This window comes from Stegostoma tigrinum, chromosome 18, assembly GCF_030684315.1.
Source record: "Stegostoma tigrinum isolate sSteTig4 chromosome 18, sSteTig4.hap1, whole genome shotgun sequence".
Classification (NCBI taxonomy): Eukaryota; Metazoa; Chordata; class Chondrichthyes; order Orectolobiformes; family Stegostomatidae; genus Stegostoma; species Stegostoma tigrinum.
The window spans coordinates 39,456,003-39,475,628 of record NC_081371.1 but is presented as its reverse complement, the minus strand read 5'-3'; the positions used below and the strand labels follow the sequence as shown (position 1 = coordinate 39,475,628).

General features: G+C 39.2%; 1 protein-coding gene across 7 annotated transcripts in view; it reads left to right on the top strand.

Moving 5' to 3' along the window:
* Window positions 1-19,626, top strand: part of tbc1d30 (TBC1 domain family, member 30) — a 63,173-nt gene that overhangs the window by 29,368 nt on the left and 14,179 nt on the right. For all 7 annotated transcript variants that reach the window (XM_048549452.2, XM_048549451.2, XM_048549455.2 and 4 more), the window contains 5 exons: window positions 941-1,066; window positions 5,795-5,980; window positions 6,756-6,924; window positions 11,448-11,616; window positions 14,496-14,601. In XM_048549452.2, the coding sequence (XP_048405409.1) occupies window positions 941-1,066; window positions 5,795-5,980; window positions 6,756-6,924; window positions 11,448-11,616; window positions 14,496-14,601 (756 nt within the window). The remainder of the gene's footprint in view (window positions 1-940; window positions 1,067-5,794; window positions 5,981-6,755; window positions 6,925-11,447; window positions 11,617-14,495; window positions 14,602-19,626) is intronic.

Sequence of the window (19,626 nt, the reverse complement as noted above, 5' to 3'; positions counted from 1 at the left end):
ATTATTCTAAGCACAGAATCATAATGCCCAGCATACTTCCTTCAAAAATAACTTTCTGCGTAAGACCCATTTTCTATTTCCTAACTGCCATTGCTGTACCCTTAGAGAGAATAAACTTAATGATACAGCAACAAAACTAGATATAATGAAATTAACAAAACAATAGAACTAAAGGCATCCTGACTGGGTGTAGCATTTATGACAAAGTAAATAAATTGATAGCACACACTGAAGTAAGTAAATATTCTCTGATAACTGTCGTGGATCTATGTCTTCATGACAAAAATTGAGCCCTAAGTTTTGAAGGGTTTTTGACATTCAAAAAAAAAGTAGGAATCTGGATAAAGTGGCGAGGTAGAAGTGTTATTGAAGAATGGCATTGGTGCAAGAGTTGGAGATGACCTTAGCTCAGGACACCAGGGAGTAGAATTAGTTTGGGGGGAAATGAGGAATAGTAAGGGAAAGAATTCACTAATAGTGATGGTTTACAGGCTCCCTGGCAGTAACTACAATGTCAAGAAGAAGTTACAAAAAGAAATATTGGGTGCTTGTTATAACGAAATGGGAATAATGATAAGTCATTTTAATATACATATAACCTCAGGAAAATCGCATCGACAGTGGAAGCCTGGATGATGAATTCATGAAATGCTTTTGATATTGCTTCTTCAAGCACCGCATTCTGGAACTGACTGGGACGAGGTTATTTTTAAAAATTTATTCATGAAATGTCAGCATCACTGGCATCATTAAAATGTTGCTGGTTATCGGAATATAATTTTTGGGAAAATTCAAAGGTGAACATTACAATAAGTGATTTCCTCGTTTAATTTCTGATGAAAAGCTCAAGTCTTTAGATTCTAGTGTTTCTCATCCATCTGTTTAAATCTTTATCAGTTTTAACCAACTGTAATTTATTGTCCACTCTATTCTCTTTCAGGTTTGGCTGACTCTAGCAGATCAGTACTTGCACAGTATCTCAATTGACTGGGAGAAAACTATGCGTTTTGCTTTCAATGATAGAAGCAACCCCGATGATGATTCTATGGGCATTCAAATAGTGAAGGTAATGTCTAATCTAACTGGAACTCATTTGTTTTCCTATCCCAGCGCTGCAGAACTGTTTGTGTCTGCACGTGCAGTCATGAATTACAAGTGAATATACTGTACATCTAGGAGGACTGGAAGTATACTGTCTTTGAAAGGTTTGCTTCTTGGTAATTTACTTGGCACGTTGCCTATCTTAGATTAGAGTTTATGAAACCCTTCACGGGTGAAAAAAGGATCTGATTTGAACAGAGAACAATAGTGGCTATGCTCATTATGACGGTTATTGGCAAAGTGCTAGTTGATTTCTTACCCCTAATGACAGTGAGGAATTGTTTTTTTTTTGACATGTTTTTGGGAAAACATCGACAATTTTGTGAAGGAGTTTTGATGCACGTTGTTCTCTTTCTTGAATTAATATTGCATACTACTTTCAAAACAGCTTTACTTCAGGCATGAATGGTCCTGCTAAATCTGGTTCTAGGACTGAAATAGGAGAGAGAATGAGAGAACCCTTTCCTCTAGGGTTCCCAGTTAGCCCTTTTGATTTACATAAAGTGTGAAGGCAAGTGGGCAAAAGGAATAATGTAAGTTCTAAGGCTGGAGGTGGTTGAGATAAGAGTAGATAATGAGGGAGTTGTATTCTTAATTACTGTTGGAGTTATTGAACTTATTTTGGCAATGTAGTAAAATCCTAGGAGCTAAGCTGCTTTGAGTGGTGTCAGAAGTGTCTCAGCGTCACAGATGATGCTGGGCCCCATGATGTTTCATGCCATCATGTCAAACATGTTTCTTTCTGCTGGCCACCTCAAATTCAATCAGGCATGTATCCAACAAATATCACATTTGTATGCCTAAATCAATTTAAAGAGGTCTAAGCATAATTTGGGGATTAGGACACATGCGTAGGACTACCTGAACAGCCATGTGTGATGTACGTCCTGCTATCTGTATGGTCGTTTCCCACCCCAATCTAATGTCCAAGCCACATCTCTACTGGCAAAAAACCCAAAATTATTGTGTAAGATTCCAGTAGCTGTGCATTCAAATGAAGACAACAGCATTTCATGGCCAATTGATTTTCCTGGTTTCAAAGTTAACCTTGTTGGCCTATCTTTCCATGCTGTTTACTCAGCTGTCAAAATGTAATAACTGCTGCATTTGTGTGCACGATAAGCTGTTAATACCATTGTAATTCCAGCTTCTGTAGCTGGAAACAAAAGCATTAAAGATTGAGAGGGTAACCTAACAACTGTGACCTTCCATGACGTATGTTGTAATAGCTACCTTTGAAAAATATCTGTCACAGCACAAGAAACATTATCAGTCACCTGCTTGTATCAAAATGGCATGTAGACTATTTTGTATTACGTAAAGCTTAAAATTTAGAGTACCTGTGAATATGCTGACACCAATAATGCTGACAAAAAGAGGCGTATTGCTGAATTGCCTCATCTTGCACTCATCAGAACAAATGCAACAATAGCAAATTTCAAAAGGAACACCAGTGTATGATGCATGATTAGTTGGAAGCCATGTCTGATTTGGTCAAGATGTAGCCATAGAAAATGCACCCAGGAGAGTTACCTCAAAGCTTTTGTTTAAGTTAAACACAAAAGGCAAGCCAATTCTACCTGGTCAACATGTAGAATGGGAATGCTCCAGGGAACAGTGCCCCCAGCCTCTAATTTAGTTAAAATGTCTCAATTCCTGGACAAATTCCCTTGTCTGGAGAAGACTGAGTCTTGTGTTTAAACATATGTAGATCTTAACAAACATAAATATGCCACATTGCATGCCTGACTATCACTGGCCAGGCCCATTTGTTGCCCACTCCTGATCGTCCTTGAGAATTGTTCAGTAGTCTACATGCAGTTAAATGTCAAGTCAAGAGGTTTAGATACTCAGTTCTTGGAGAGGGTAGTTGTTCAGCAGTGAGGCAAAAGTGTTACTTGCATTTTGTTGGTTCAACTCCAATGTTGTCCAGGTCATGCTACATTCAGGCAAAGATTATTGCAGTATCTGAAGAGTTGTGGTTGGTACTACACATTGTGAATCATGGACTAATATCCCTATTTTGGACTGTATATTGAGTGGGAGGTCATTGATCAAACAATCAAAGATGGTTGGGCCTAAGGCACCATCCCTTGTGGAACTCCAGCTATGATGTCCTAAAACTGAGATGATTGATCTTCAACAACAACAACCATCTTTCTTTCTGCAATCTGTGTCTGTACCCAGTGAAGAAATTTTCTTCAGCAGTTCCTCATCCAGGACTAGTGTTTGTCAAATGCCAACTGGACTAGACAGCTCTGGCCATAGCCAAGGAGTCATCTCTAACCTTAGTAATGGTAGTTGTCCCTAGTACCTTTGTGACTGCGCATCAGGCTTCCACCTCTCTTGCTGGAGTGGCTGGGGTAATATTTTTTAATAACAGTGTAATCGGCAGAGGAATACTAAAGTGAGACACTATGAGAGTGTTTTAGAACTGATGCTGAGTCTTGTTTCTAGAATTTTTAAGAGTTCTTGGTATTCACAGTTTCTTTACAGATTTATTGACCAAGCAATATATTTTGATTTAAAGGCCCACACTGGTGTTTGGGTTAAGACAGAGATGAGCAGGAATTTCTCCTCTCAGCAGATAGTGAGTCTGTGCAATTCTTTACAGAAGGTTGTAGAATCAGGGTCATTTTGTATATTCAAAGCTGACACGTACAAATTTTTAGTCAATGTGGGAATCAAGGGTTCAAGGGAGAAGGCATAGAAGTGGAGCTGAGGACAGGTGGCACAGTGGCACATTGGTTAATACTGCTGTCTCACAGTGCCAGGGATCTGAGCTTGACTTCATCATAGATGAATATCTGTGTGGAGTTTGTATGTTCTCCCAGTGTCTATGTGGGCTTCCTCTGGGCGCTGCTGTTTCCTTCCACAGTACAAAGATGTACAGGTTAGGTGGATTGGCCATGCCGTATTGTGCAGGCCAGGAGGATTAAATATGGTAAATGGGGAGTTACAGGGATAGGATGGGATGATCTTCGGAGGGCTAAATAGGCTCTCTCTGCACTGTAGTGACTCTATGATTATCAGATCAGCCATCATTCATTCAACGTTGGAGGAAGCTCAATAGGTTGAATGGCCTAGCTCTGTTCCTACATCTTTTGGCCTTAAGTTCAATGCTATGAAAGACGGACAGAATCAAGAATATTTGGGAGTGACCAATGGTGATGAAGAATAAGGTTTGGTTATTTTATCCCTGCTTGTTGAGTTTTGTTGAAGAGCTTGCAAGTAGAAGGATAAATAGGCCCTGCTTCTATTCATCGTCTCCTTTCCCTTGTTCTTCATGCTGCTTCAGCACCTTGACTCCTTCACAAGTTGCCCGATTCATTAATTCTTCTCAGTGAGAAAGCTGTGAGGTTTGCAACAAATGGCAGTGACAGGGAAATTCTTGGGACGTCCATTGCAGAACGCTTCTTGACCTATCCTTGAGAATACCAATAGTTTGCTGTATCAAGGTTCTGGAGGATTGATGGCATTGATTATATTACCCCTCTCTATCTGTGCACCATTTTCTGACTCATATATCATGTATTAAACCTCCTTTATCTCACAGCAGCTAGCCCCTTAACTGGTTTTGTGTCGTGACTCAGGACAGTAGAATACGTCAAGATCCGTGAGCTGATATCCATGGCTCAGGGCAGGGACAGCACTACTGTGCATTGGTCAGGGGTGAAGCTGCTGTGCTTGGGACAGGAGGCAGTGCTGCTGTTCTTAGGAAGGGGTCAAGCCCAGGAAAAGCATGGATCACCAGGACCCCTGTCACTGGCTGTTATCTAGATAAAGCCAAAAGTTCAGACATCTATTGACTCAAGTGTATCCAGTATGTTCAGCCATAATTTGGCAGAGAGCTAGGCCTTAAGACAAAATTTTGGCAATAACTATTTACTTCACAAGTGGAGCATGTGTAAATCACATTTGATGGCAAACTTTCTGCTGAGGCTCCTTTAGAAGTTAATTTCCGGAGTATGCAAATAAAAATGATGGCCAAAACTGTAGTCACTTCTCCTGATAAAACAAGGTTGATATCCCCAGTGAAATTCAATGACAAGAGTATAGTCGTATACAAATTATAAAGTCACAATTGCATCCTAAACACCACATCCGCAATTTCAAGCTGACTTTTACCAGGATCTTCTGGCCAATTTCCTACTGTAGACTCATCAAATAACAATTTTGGAAATTTTAATGTCTTCCTTAATATCCAACCAGTGAGCAGTCAAAATGAGTGGAATGAGAAGTAGTGTCAGTTCCGTGAAAAATACAATTGTGCAAAGAATGAGAAATGAAGTAAAGCTGTGGTGTGAGAATTTTATCTATGTTAAAAACAGAGAAGATATCTTTTTATAGGTTAGAGTCCTATTTGTCTAGCAGGTATTGTTTGGTCAATGTTGTTTTTAGTTTATTCGTTAAAGTAAATGTCTTTAAACTGGAAACTTTGCTGTAAGTATTCTATCAGTTGGTCATTGGGAATTTAAATCTCCTGTTTAAAGTTAATATCTGTACGGGGATTGCAAGAAGCTCAAGATGAATTTATTTACAAAATCTCTGCTGAATTTATTGATATTACTTAGCAATGATGAATCAAGGCTCATAAACTGATCATTGTTTAAACCTTTCAACGAGGACGTTTGGAATGCAGATAAACATGCAGTTATAGTTTGTTAATTAAATAAGAATTATTTGTTCCAAGGATCTTCACAGAACAGGTTGCAGTTCTTACTGTGGGCAGGAGGCTGAGCAGGATCGTGTGATGCTGAAGCGAGTTCTTCTTGCATATGCTCGCTGGAACAAATTTGTAGGCTATTGCCAAGGTTTCAATGTACTTGCTGCACTCATACTGGAAGTGGTGGAAGGGAATGAAGGAGACGCATTGAAGGTAAATGCAGTGAAGTAGAACGATTTTGCTAATCAAGTTTAAGAATAGCCACAAACTCACATTTATATGGTGCTTCATCATATCTTTTAGAACTCTGTTTGCATTGAACAGAATTGGTGCTGAAGTCTACTTAGTGCATATTTACCTGATTATGTCACAGAGACGTGTCAAGGATTTGATAGATTTTTTTTGTTTTATCTCCAGTTAAGAGCACGCACTTCTTTTCTGTGACTTTTTAGTACATATTTATTGACACTCCAGTAACAATGCAGTGACTAAACCTTGTCCGATATTTCGAGATAACAAAGTGTGGAGCTGGATGAACATAGCAGGCCAAGCAGCATCTTTCCTAAGATGCTGCTTGGCTGGCTGTGTCCATCCAGCTCCACACTTTGTTATCTCGGATTCTCCAGCATCTGCAGTTCCCATTATCTTTGTCAGATATTTGTTTCCTCGGTCTTTCAGTTTTATTGATAATTGCATGTTTGTTTTCTGTTTTATTTTTCCGTTGTGTTATAAATTCAGACTTGGAGTTTTATGCATACAGCCATATATTGCAATAGTGTTACATAATTTTGCAGAAGAATAATGGTGTGCTCTTTTATTATATTCTAGACCATTCGTTCTCTAGTTATTACTTGTGCTTACAATAGATGATGAACTTTACATAAGAAAGCAACTGAGGTCTGTTATATGGAAGTAGTAGATATGGTGTATAGTCTTAGTAGATTAATATGTAATACCCTGATTGCTTTTGTCTCCTTTTAATATATAGGTTATGATTTACTTAATTGACAAAGTACTCCCTGAGAGCTATTTTGCCAATAATTTACGTGCGTTATCAGTTGATATGGCTGTTTTTCGAGATCTTCTGCGGATAAAATTACCCGAACTTTCCCAGTATCTTGATAATCTTCAGAAAGGTGCCAATAAGGAAAGTGCAGGTAAATTTCTTTCAATTTTAATAAATTTAATTTATCTTAAGAGCTGATTTTCTTTCTCTATTGTGCTTGCTGCCTCTTGTTTTACATGTCTATATTTTGAGAAAGAATTTGAGTAATTTCTGACAAACCTGTTCAGAGATGTTACTACATACTTCTGGAATAGGTGGGACTTAAACGCAGGCCTACGCTGCAAATGAAATATTTTTGGGCACAAACAAATTAGCTGTGCTGATTTACATCAAATAGTGTAGCATTCACACCTACAATTGGCCCATGTGGGTGTTAATGTTCTACACAAGCCTCCTCTGACTTTGATTCAACTAACCAGGCCAACATCTTCTACTCCTTTTTCCTTTATGCTTATCCAGATTACTGTTGAATGCATTGAAATATTGATAAAGACTTTCTTAAGTTTATTTTAGAAACATTCCTTCTGCCATTAATGACTTATGCTGGGTAAAGAGAAGCAGAACAGGGAGCAGTCGACCATACACAAAGCCACACAGTTCCAGTGTGTTGGCCTGCCATTTAGTGACAGGTTGTCAAGAATGCTGGCCAACTAATGTAGTGAAAGGGTACTCTGAGCCAATTGGCTGTCAAGAGTGAGACATCAGGACCAAGAGGGGTTACATCATGGCCAAAGTTAGTTCCTGCCACCAACCTAATGAGCCCTGTCCCTCTCAAACTTGTTTTAATTTTAAGTTAGTTAATAGAAACTGAGCAAATAAAAGTCTCCACTTCAGCAACAGACTTTGCATCAATCCTGATTTTGGGCCTTATCGTCATCGTTGTGCCATTTCTTCTTACTTCCCACTTGTGATGTGAGATATGTGGTTTTTAAAAATATATCATTTCTCTTTGGATTTCAGAATTTTGTAGCCAATATAATTTGTCACAGAAGAGATTCTGAATTTTGTTTTCAGCGTGGTGTTTAGAAGAAACACCCAAAACTTTGTTTTAATGAAGTGATTTGCCATGCAAGTAATTATGAAAATTTGTAACTAAGAACAAAACCGGAAGCATTGAATTAAACTGAATATGTGAAACAGTTGCATCTGAGAGAGAGAGGTAGCTAAGGGCTGCTTTTTTAAAAAAGAGGAGCTTGGTTCAAAATTTTCAAGAAGTGTTTGTGGTTAAAACCCAGAGGAGTTTATTTGAAGCAATAAAAATCTAAGTATAGTTGTATGGAAGCAGCAGGGAAAATTCTCAAGATGCGGAGTTCAGACTACAGTTTAATTATGCTCTATTAATGTGAGAGAGAAGGGAAATCTCTCGAGTATGAGTATTGTAAAGGAGTATTGTTGGGATTGATTGATTGGATTGTACTTTTACTGTGTGTTTCCAAATTGCATTTGATAAGGTTCCCCATGGTAGACTCATTCAGAAGGTCAGGAGGAATGGGATACAGGGGAACTTAGCTGTCTGGATACAGGTTGGCTGGCCAACAGAAGACAGCGAGTGGTAGTAGAAGGAAAATATTCTGCCTGGAAGTCAGTGGTGAGTGGTGTTCCACAGGGCTCTGTCCTTGGGCCTCTACTGTTTGTAATTTTTATTCATGACTTGGATGAGGGGATTGAAGGATGGGTCAGCAAGTTTGCAGACGACACAAAGGTTGGAGGTGTCGTTGACAGTGTAGAGGGCTGTTGTAGGCTGCAGCGGGACATTGACAGAATGCAGAGATGGGCTGAGAGGTGGCAGATGGAGTTCAACCTGGATAAATGCGAGGTGATGCATTTTGGAAGGTCGAATTTGAAAGCTGAGTACAGGATTAAGGATAGGATTCTTGGCAGTGTGGAGGAACAGAGGGATCTTGGTGTGCAGACACATAGATTCCTTAAAATGGCCATCCAAGTGGACAGGGTTGTTAAGAAAGCATATGGTGTTTTGGCTTTCATTAGCAGGGGGATTGAGTTTAAGAGTCGTGAGATCTTGTTGCAGCTCTATAAAACTTTGGTTAGACCGCACTTGGAATACTGCGTCCAGTTCTGGTTGCCCTATTATAGGAAAGATGTGGATGCTTTGGAGAGGGTTCAGAGGAGGTTTACCAGGATGCTGCCTGGACTGGAGGGCTTATCTTATGAAGAGAGGTTGACTGAGCTTGGACTTTTTTCATTGGAGAAAAGGAGGAGGAGAGGGGACCTAATTGAGGTATACAAGATAATGAGAGGCATAGATAGAGTTGATAGCCAGAGACTATTTCCCAGGGCAGAAAAGGCTAACACGAGGGGTCATAGTTTTAAGCTGGTTGGAGGAAAGTGTAGAGGGGATGTCAGAGGCGCGTTCTTTACACAGAGAGTTGTGAGAGCATGGAATGCATTGCCAGCAGCAGTTGTGGAAGCAAGGTCATTGGGGACATTTAAGAGACTGCTGGACATGCATATGGTCACATAAATTTGAGGGTGCATACATGAGGATCAATGGTCGGCACAACATCGTGGACTGAAGGCCCTGTTCTGTGCTGTACTGTTCTATGTTCTATGTAATATTCTGGTTTATTAAATTTTATTTTCATTTCTTTTGTGAAATAAATTTTAAGTTTTGTTACTGGATGCAAATTTGCAGCATTGCATGTTTGCATTTCATTGGCAAACCACCAGCTTAAAATGAAAAGAATATGACCTCTCGAGCCACATTTCAGCCTGGGTTCTGACTTGTCCAATAATAACATTAGTTAAGATTGTAATATTTGGCAAGATTCACCATAAGTCTCTCCTTTGCAACTTACAAAGTACATCGAGTGGACAGTGAAAAGTTACGGTTTATTAGTTTTTTTAACAAACCCAACGGCTTAATACTTGTTTCTTTTCAGTGAAGTCGATAGGCTTCTGATTTCAGCACCTGCCCGCCTTCTGTGGTATTGGACACAGGCAGGGTGTGGGACATAGGGTACATGAGGGCCCAAGAACCAGGACCTGGGGCTCTAAGGGCCCGCTGTGCCCAAGTCAGGAACCAGGTCCCGGGACAGGAGTGGCACCAGTGCCCATGATTTATGTCCCTACCCCCAGAGACAGGTGGGATGATGTTGGATTGACAACCCGATATCACTGTGCCATGTTTTACGTAGGTGAATGAGTGTGACCTGCCCAATTTGCAGCAGTAGAATCCAGTCCTATAAGATGAACAGACATAGAGTAGTTATGAGGGAACTGAAACACATTATGATGAATGGTAGTTTTCTCTGTGGTATTGAATTTTTCAGCTCAAACTTTTTCGGTGGAAATGTCTTTTTAAAAAAAAATCAAATTTCAGGTCAAAAAATATTCATTTTGTGATATTTTAACTTGAATTATTTGAAGAGATGCTGATTAAGTACTTTTTAAAGCTAAATTTAAATTCTTGATTTTAGTTAGAGTTTCAAAAATTAAGTACACAGGTTTTAATACAAGCTTTAGTGTTTCTGGGCTGTGAAGGAATGTTTGCAATGTTTTTGATTTATTAAATTGATGACAATATAGAAGACATGGTTAGTAAGTTTGCAGATGACACCAAAATTGGTGGTATAGTGGACAGTGAAGAAGCATATCTAAGACCACAAAGAGATCAATTGGGGCAGTGGGCTGAGGAGTGACAGATTGCATTTGATTTGGATAAATGTGAGGTATTGCATTTTGGTAAAGCAAACCAGGGCAGGACTTATACAAGTAAAAGTAGCATCTTGGTTAGTGCTGTTGAACAGAGAGACCTAGGGGTTGATGTACGTAATTCTTTGAAGTTCACGTCACAGGTAGGAATGATTGGTTAAGAATGCACTTAGCACACTTGCTTTCATTGCTTGGACCTTTCAGTATAGGAGTTGGGACATCATGTTGAGCTTGTACAAGACTTTGGTGAGTCTGTTTTGTAGTGCTGTGTCCAGTTCTGGTCACCTTGATATAGGAAGGATATTAATAAGCTAGAGAGGGTTCAGAAAAAAATTTACCATGATATTGCCGGGAATTAAAGGTTTCAGTTATAGGGAAAGGATGGGAATGCTGGGACTGTATTGTAGGAAATTGAGAGGTGACCTTACAGAAATTTACAAAATCGTGAGTGGTATAGTTAAGGTGAGTGGCAGGTGTCTTTTCTCTAAGGTTGGGGATTTCAAGACTAGGGGTCATATTTTTTAAGGTGAAAGGAGAAAGATGTAAAAAAAGACAAGGGGGGGATCTTTATTACACAAAGACTGGTTCATGTGTGGAATGAACCGCCTGTGGAAGTGGTGGATGTGTGTTCAATTAGAACATTTAAAAGACATTTGGATAAGTAAACGAATTTTTTTTAAAAAAGTATGGAGGGATATGGGCTAAGTGCAGGCACGTGAGACCAGTTTAGTTTGGTATTATGGTTGGCGTGGACTGGTTGGACCAAAGGGTCTGTTTACATGCTATATGACTCCATGACCCTATTAGAGTTTTAAAAAATATTTATCTCCGTAGAAAATAGAAAATTATTCATCTCTCAGTGTTGAATTCAGGAATTAAAATACTACCTTAACTGTGATTAAATGGATAATTTTTCGGTTATGACCATAATTTTTTTGATAGGTAATTATGAGCCTCCCCTGACGAATGTGTTCACCATGCAATGGTTCCTAACTTTGTTTGCAACATGCCTTCCTAATCATACTGTGCTACGAATCTGGGATTCTGTGTTCTTTGAAGGATCTGAGGTGATTCTACGAGTAGCCTTGGCAATCTGGGCCAAACTTGGAGAGTAAGTTACATACTTTAATCAATTCTGACAAACCCAGTGTTGAATCTCATAGTCAATCATTTTTGAAAGTAGCATCTTAGATCAGGAAATTTGACTTGGATGAGAAAACTGAAACCAACAAAGAAAGAATGACAAATGTATACTCTGTTGATCCACCTTAATCTGACTTGAAACAGCATCAGGAAAGTTCAAACCTTCAAACCATTAAGGAAATACTCCTGTATCACCAGCTATCAATTTGTATTTCAAATGCAGATTGGTGGATGTTGAAAAACTGAAATAAAAACAAAAATTAATCAAAATACATCGCAGATTATGCAGCATCAATGGAAATTAATTAATGTTTATGTTGTTTTGAATTGAATGGTGGTGTAGGGTTGCTTTCTTAATCAAAATTAATGTTGCCGTGAGAGAATTCCATTCTATCCTTTGTTTTTGGGGTGAGGGTTGACCAAAGTAGCAGTTGTTTGATTTCTGGACCTTGGACTAAAAACTAAATAATTACAAGGAAGTGAGATATCTTTCCCACTTGCTTCTATCAACATTGGAAACACATTTTGTGAGAACTAAGGACTTGTTGACTTTTATTTCTTTAATGTATATCAAGATAAACGAAAATGGTTTTTTAACATTTCTGTTAACTACTAAATCTGTTAGGTAAAAATCTCATGCACCTATTGGAAATATTATTTATATTGTAAATTTTCAATCAATAACATTCAGTAAATTAAATCTGCACTGGCTTTCAGTCATAGTGGGGAAAAAATAATTGCAATCTAGTTGCAATGTTACTTATCCATCTAGAACATACAGATATCCCACTGGCTTTTAGTTCCTGATGAGAATGTGGTACGGGGAGGATTGTTATGCAGCAATGCATCATTATAGTGACCTAGTTTCAAGTTAAACAAAGCTTAGAGTGTAAAAATATGCATTTTATTGAGATTTTCTCCCTTTTATTCATCTCATTTCTCTTTAAAAAACTGCTTCATGTATAAATTTCCATTTTTGTAAGTGTTCACTGAATTTTAACAATTATTTTGAAGCATCCACATACTGAAAATATCCATCGAAATTCCAGAAGTAATTTGCTCACTTGCTAGATGTTCCACTTCCTAATATATCAGCCAGTATTATAATCACCTTATTTTATGTTAGGAGTGACTACTACCGGCGGAACACTTTTTGCTCTGATTCTCTTCAGTTTTTGCAAGGGCTCCTTGAGGATGCATTCTTTGATGCCTTGATGTCAAGGGCAATCACTCTCCCCTCTTTATTCAAATGCAGCTCTATCTATCAACTTTGGACTGATATAGTATCAAGGTCATTATGATAAATGGCTCTAAATGAACCCAAACAACAGCATAAGTATCAATGCACAGATTATTGCTGTGTAAGTGCCACTTGATAGCACTTTCCAAGACACTTCCCATCGTTTTGCTCATAACCATCAGTAGGTACTGATGGATGACGTTTGGCAGGGTTGGACTTGTCCTGCTTTTAGTGCACAGGACGCATCTGGGCAATTTTCCCGGTTGTCAAGAGAATGCTAGTATTGTGCTAGTACAACTGTACTGGAACAGCTTAGCTAAGCATCCAGCTTGTACTGGTGCACAGGCATTCAGTACTACAGCCAGGATATTGTTATGTTGCACAGCCTTTTCAGTATCTGGCATGTTCAGCTTTTTCATGCTTTCACATGGAGCAATTCAAAATAAGATAAACCATCTGGGATGCTTGGGACTCTAGGAAGAAGTTGAAATGATCATCAGCTTGGTACTTCTGGCTGAGGATGTTTGCAAATGCTTAGCCTTGTCGTTTGCACTGATGTGCTGTGCATCTGTGACAATGAGGATGAGGTTTGCTCTTCCATTTAGTTATTTAATTGTCCGCCACCATTCGCAGCTGGATGGGGGAGGAATGAAGAACTTTGATCTGATCCATTGATGGTGGGATTACGTAGCTCGGTCTATAGCTTGCTGCTGTGCTCTTTGGCTTGCATGTTGACCTATGTTGCAGCCTCAAATGGTTGACATTTAAATTAGAAATGCTATTCAGGCATTCAAACCTGCAGTCCTCACCAAATATTTGATTTCCTTGCTTGATTGTGTTCGTTAAGTGAGAAATATCCTGGGCTACGAGATGAATTGAAGACCATTCTGCCGCAGCTGATGTCCCACGGCACTTCATGGATGGCCAATTTTGAGCTGCTAGATCTGGTTTGAGTCTATCCTGATTAGCTGCTAGAATCAAATATTATGACAGCTGTTTGAAAATTAATTATAGATTGAGTGTAATGATCCATTTATAAGTGGCATAGAATCTTAAAAGTAAAGGAAGTAATTCAGTCCATTTCAACACTGACCCTTCGAAAGGATTGTTTGTTTGGTCCTGCTCTCTCATTATTTCCCCATAGCGCTGAAAATTTGTATTTTTCCAGATTTGACTACCCTTGGTCAATTGGTATTGTTGAAATGAAAAATTATTAAAGACCATGACAAATGTGCTTAAATCTCCATTCGGTGATCAAAGGCAAGAGTTGGGGCATATTACTAAATGGTGTATGAAAGGATGAATCAAGTCAGGGATGTTCTCAATTCCTGGTGATTTTCTTGATAAATATTTACTTTTTAAAATAACTTTATTAAGATATCATTATTTATCAATGTACCATTTTGAATTCATAGCCCACAAGCTTCTTCAAGAGTGGATAACTATGCTAAGATAGCAAGCATCCACTTGATTCTATTTGTGATGGGCCAACTGAGACTAAGAGTGCATTTTCCATGTGGACACAAAGTGAAGGCACACTGTGGGACAAAAAATGTCTTTCTTTTAACATTACTGATAGTGACAAGGGTCACTTTTAATTTTAACAGAAGAATCGAAAGCTGCCAAAGTGCAGATGAATTCTACTGCACCATGGGAACACTGACTCAAGAGATGCTGGAAGATAGTCTGATTGATTGTAATGAGCTGATGCAGGTTAGTAACTTTGCTCTAGTTTATGCAGGAGAATTTCTTCAGTCACTATTTGTGGTAACATGATCAAGAAAATTTCCTGTGTTTGCAGCTTTTACATACACTTCAGACAGTTTCCAAAAGCGCATGCTGATCATTTCTCAGGAAATATCAGCAAAAAAATGATCATGATTAAAGACTTGATACCATTTTCTAAGACATTAATTAACACCAGGAATACTGTGGACAGTTTTGTTATCAATTTTTCAGGAGGGATTGATTTCCATTGGAGCTGGAATAGGTAAGATTCACTAAGTTGGTTCCTAGCATGAGAAGATCATCCTACAATAAAGGGTAATGTTTTATAGTAATATAAACTACAGCACAGAAACAGGCCATCTGCTGGGTGCAACTATTTATGATACATATGAGTCTTCTCCCCTCTTCACCCATCATCTAATCATTACTCTAATTCCATTAGAATATTCTGCTATTTCTTTGGCCTTCAAGTGCTTATCCAACTAAATGCATGTTTACCCTTCACCTCAACCACTCAATACTGGAGTGAACTCCACTCAAGAAGTGTAGAGCTTTCTCCTGAATTCCCGACTAGATTTAGTAGCAACTATTTTACATTTTATGAAGTCCAGTTTAAATCTGTCTGTCAAGGCTCTGTAAACTGTGACTAGATCCTCTGAAGTTTAGAAGAATGAGAGGTAACCTCTTTGAGACAAACTTAAAATGATACACACGATGAAGTTGTTTCCCTTGGCTGGGGAGTTTTTAAACACAGGGCACACTGTCAGGATAAGGAATCAATTGTTTATTACTAAGATGAGGAAAAACTTCTACAATGGAGATTTGTGAATATTTAGAATTCCCCTATTCCAGATATTTGTGGAGTCTTCATCGTTGAATATATTCCAAGCTGTGATAAAGAGCTTTTTAACCTCTCAGGGAATCATGGGACATGGAGAACAGCCAGGAAAGTAAAGTTGAAAGATGATAGGCCATGGATGGAGAGGCAAGCTCCAGGGACCAGTGGCCTATTCTTAATTCCATTTCTAATGCTATCACAGACTGCTTTGAATCCAGTCAGTCTAATAAACTAGAAACACTCCAATTAGTGTTTGAAATGAATTTGAATTATTGATTATTTCAATCCAGTTTGACTCTTGCACTGCAATGAAAAAAGTCTTGCATGGTTGTCATTAGTATTGTATTTGTAAGTAATGGAAAATTCCATTATGGTGCAGTAGGGAGTGTTCTTGCAAGGTTGGAATTTAAGGTGCACTGTTGGAGTTAAATGGAACTAGCTTTACTCTGCAGCTAGCTACACAATAAATAATGTAAGATGTAAAATAATGTAAGTATTCAATCCCTAAATATTTACAATTGTTTGGTTTAATATGTAAAAACATAGCAAATTTAAAAAAAGAATACTTTTTTTAAAAGTGAGTTTCCTCAACTACTTGAGATGGCTGATCTCAACAGGCTTATATCTCTTATTAGAGGGAGAAAGGAAACAGGATTTCTGCTACCATTGATTGCAGACTACCAGATTTTATTTGGGATGGGGAAATGTCAGGCAACCTCCTTACTCATGGGCCAATAAAAGTTTTCTATGGCCCATCAATGGCCTATTCTCTCTTGCAGCAATTTTTTTCATCAGTGATAACCATAAGGCCTGGCAGTTTTCACTGTTCAGGTTGTCACCAGCTATTTCGGTTTTGTCAGGATGGATCTTTCTGTGACCAATGTCTGATATTGTCAGCTGTGACTGGAGGTATGTCCAAAACATTTGAAACTATTATGGACTGTTCCAGTGGTGGTCCCACCGGCTGTTTAGTTGTTAGTAGGTGGCAGCTCAACACATCCGCATTTACCACATCGCCTCCCAGGCAGTATTTCAACTTGTACTAGAGCCACCACTGAATTTTGTCTGAAGTTATGGATGGCACTTCCTTGTCCTATTTAAGTGGACTTAGCAGGATTTTGTAGTCTTATTATTAAAAATTTACATCTGCAAAGGTATTGATGGAAGTTACTTTCTCCAAATATGACTCCCAAACCTACCCTCTCTATCTGGGTGTATTTACACTCAGTATTAGCCAAAGACTTGGATGTATACATTTTGGGTGTTCCACTCCATTCGGCCACCAATGAACCAATGTTACCCCGATGCCAAATGGGAAGGCATCGCATGTCACTATCAGATCTTGTCTGGGATCATAGTGCAGCAGGACCTTAGAGGATGATAGCTGTTTCTTCACTTCTGTCGAAGCTATGGCTTGGCTACACAACCATTTCTGAGGCTGACCCTTATTTTTTTAAGCAGTTGACGCAAAGGTGCCAGGATAGAGGCCAAGTTATGTATGAACTAGCTGCAATGATTCACCAGATCAAGGAAGGACCTAAGCTCCAGTACAGACATGGGAGATAGGGCATCTTTGATCATCCTTACTTTATCTTCCAAAGGCTGTATCTCAGTCTTGTCAAATCTGTAACCTAAGTTGATCTCTTGGGGTATCTGGAACACACAGTTTTTTCCTTTAAGGCTTATGCCTGCCTGGGACAAATGTCTAAGGACTATGTCCAAATTCTCTAACTGCTCGTTATTGGTCTATCCTGTTACCAGCACATGTTCTAGATTAATGGCAACTTGGAATAGACCTTGTAAAATGTCCTCTGTTTTCTGCTGAAAGTTTGCACAGGCTGATGATACCCCAGATGACAGTCTTGTATGTTGGTACATCCCTTCTGGGTATTAATTGTAGCAAACATTTGGCAATCCTCATCTAACCGCAACTGCAAGTATGTGTGGCTCATGTTCGGCCCTGTGTAGGACGGACCCCCTGCCCGTTTTGTGTATAAATTCTCTGAGCAAGAGATTGGGTATTTATCCAGCCACAAAAAAGTGGTTTACCATTTGTGTAAAATCCCCACAAAGGCAAATTAACCCATTGGGCTGCATAATTAGTGTGATTGCCCATTCTACAAACTGCACTAGTTTGATGATTCTTTCCCTTTCCAACTTTGATTTCTGCCTCTACTTTTGCTTTGGATGGGCCTCGCAGAATTGTCAATTTGCTTCCTGGTCAACATGCAAGATGGCCTTGGCCCCACCGATAGTGGATTGGCTATGCTAAATTGCCCATAGTGTTCAGGGATGTTCAGATTAGGTGGATTATAGGGGAATGGGTCTGGATGGGATGCTCTGAGTGTCTGTGTGGACCAAAAGAACTGCAGATGCTGTAAGTCGGGGAAGCAAAAACAAAGTTGCTGGAAAAATTCAGCTGATCTGGCAGCATTTGTGAAGGCGAAAACAGAGCTAATGTTTCGGGTCCAGTGACCCTTCCTCAGAACTGGGATTCTATGAAGTCTAGGAATTATTCATTTCTTTTCATCAGCCCCAATGTCATTTACCTGGAAAAAAAAACACATTCTTTCCACATATGTGGCTTAGTCTTCAGCAGGATCAAACGAATCAAGCTTCACACGTTACAGCACGATGGCAGAAATGCTTACCCTGATTCAAAGATGATAGTTCTGAGTGAATTTCTTCAGAAGCACGCTTTGCTGTGGTCACCACCGAAATAACTTCACAGAGGCCAGTATCTGTCACCAATTCACCCTTTATTTACACCACTTGACACTGGTCTGGCTTCCTCATGGACACTCCTGTTTATATCTGTCAGCCAGGGCTCCCTGATTGGACCAGATTAACAACCTCAATCAGGGAACTCCTATCCTATGAGGTCTACTGGGCTGACTGTTAGTCATTACAGCCACCAATATTGACACAGCTGTCTATAGTCACTATTTTGGAAAATAAGAGGTTGAAAAGCAATCTTGATATCATAGTTAACAAAGTGTGGAGCTGGATGAACACAGCAGGCCAAGCAACATCTCAGGAGCACAAAAGCTGATGTTTCGGGCCTAGACCCTTCATCACCCTCTCTGATGAAGGGCCTAGGCCCGAAACGTCAGCTTTTGTGCTCCTGAGATGCTGCTTGGCCTGCTGTGTTCATCCAGCTCCACACCTTGTTATCTTGGATTCTCCAGCATCTGCAGTTCCCATCATCATTGATATCATAGTTGTATGTTTACACCTATGTGAGTCATAAGTTCCATGAATGGAGAGAAGAAATAGGTAACAGGGAAGAAAAATAAATCGTCTTTTATAAAACCTGAAATCATTACAGTCAAAAAATGGACTCTGATCTAAAAGTTCAAAAAGCAGAGAGGATAAAATGTTGTAAAATCCTTCCCACAAACATGATGAATTTGTGATTTCTGTACCCTGGAGATGGTCAGTAATAAAGACATTTACATCATCAGTCAAGAGTAAACAAGTCACGGTCTGAAAGGAAACATGGCTTCCTGAGTAATACATGATAATATTTTCACAGAAAGCGTATGCCTTCCTTTAGATTTAGGAAACTAGCCCTTGACTGATCTGGGGAAGGAAATGGAGATGAAATCTGTAATCATGTGCTGTTGTGTAGATCAGCTATAAGAAGGTCAGATTTAACTTACTAAATAACAAAATTAATGGTCTGTTGTTTATCTTGCCCTTTGTCTTCCTGCGAGCTCTATCTGGCTGAGCACTGTTTTTACCTCTACTGAATTGCAGCCATTTGAGCACATTTTTAATGTAAAAGCTGAAGCCACACATGGAGCTTATCAATGGTGTTTATCCTACAGAAGTAAGGTTTAATCTTAATTGTTCATGATGAGTCAGTTATTACTGTCTGAGTTTGACATATTTGCATCTACAAGAATTTAGCAGCTCAGTATTTCTTTTGTCTTCATTTGGTAATCTCACAGATTCATGTTTGTAGAGTCATACAACTCTGGAAACAGACCCTTTGATCCAACCAGCCCATGCCAAACATAATCCCAAACTCAACTGGTCCCACCTGCCTGTTCCTAGCCCAAAACCCTCCAAACTTCTGCTATTCGTGTACTTATCCAAGTGTCTTTTAAGGTAGCAACTATGCACACAGGCATCACTTCCTCAGGAAGTTCATTCCACACACAAACCAC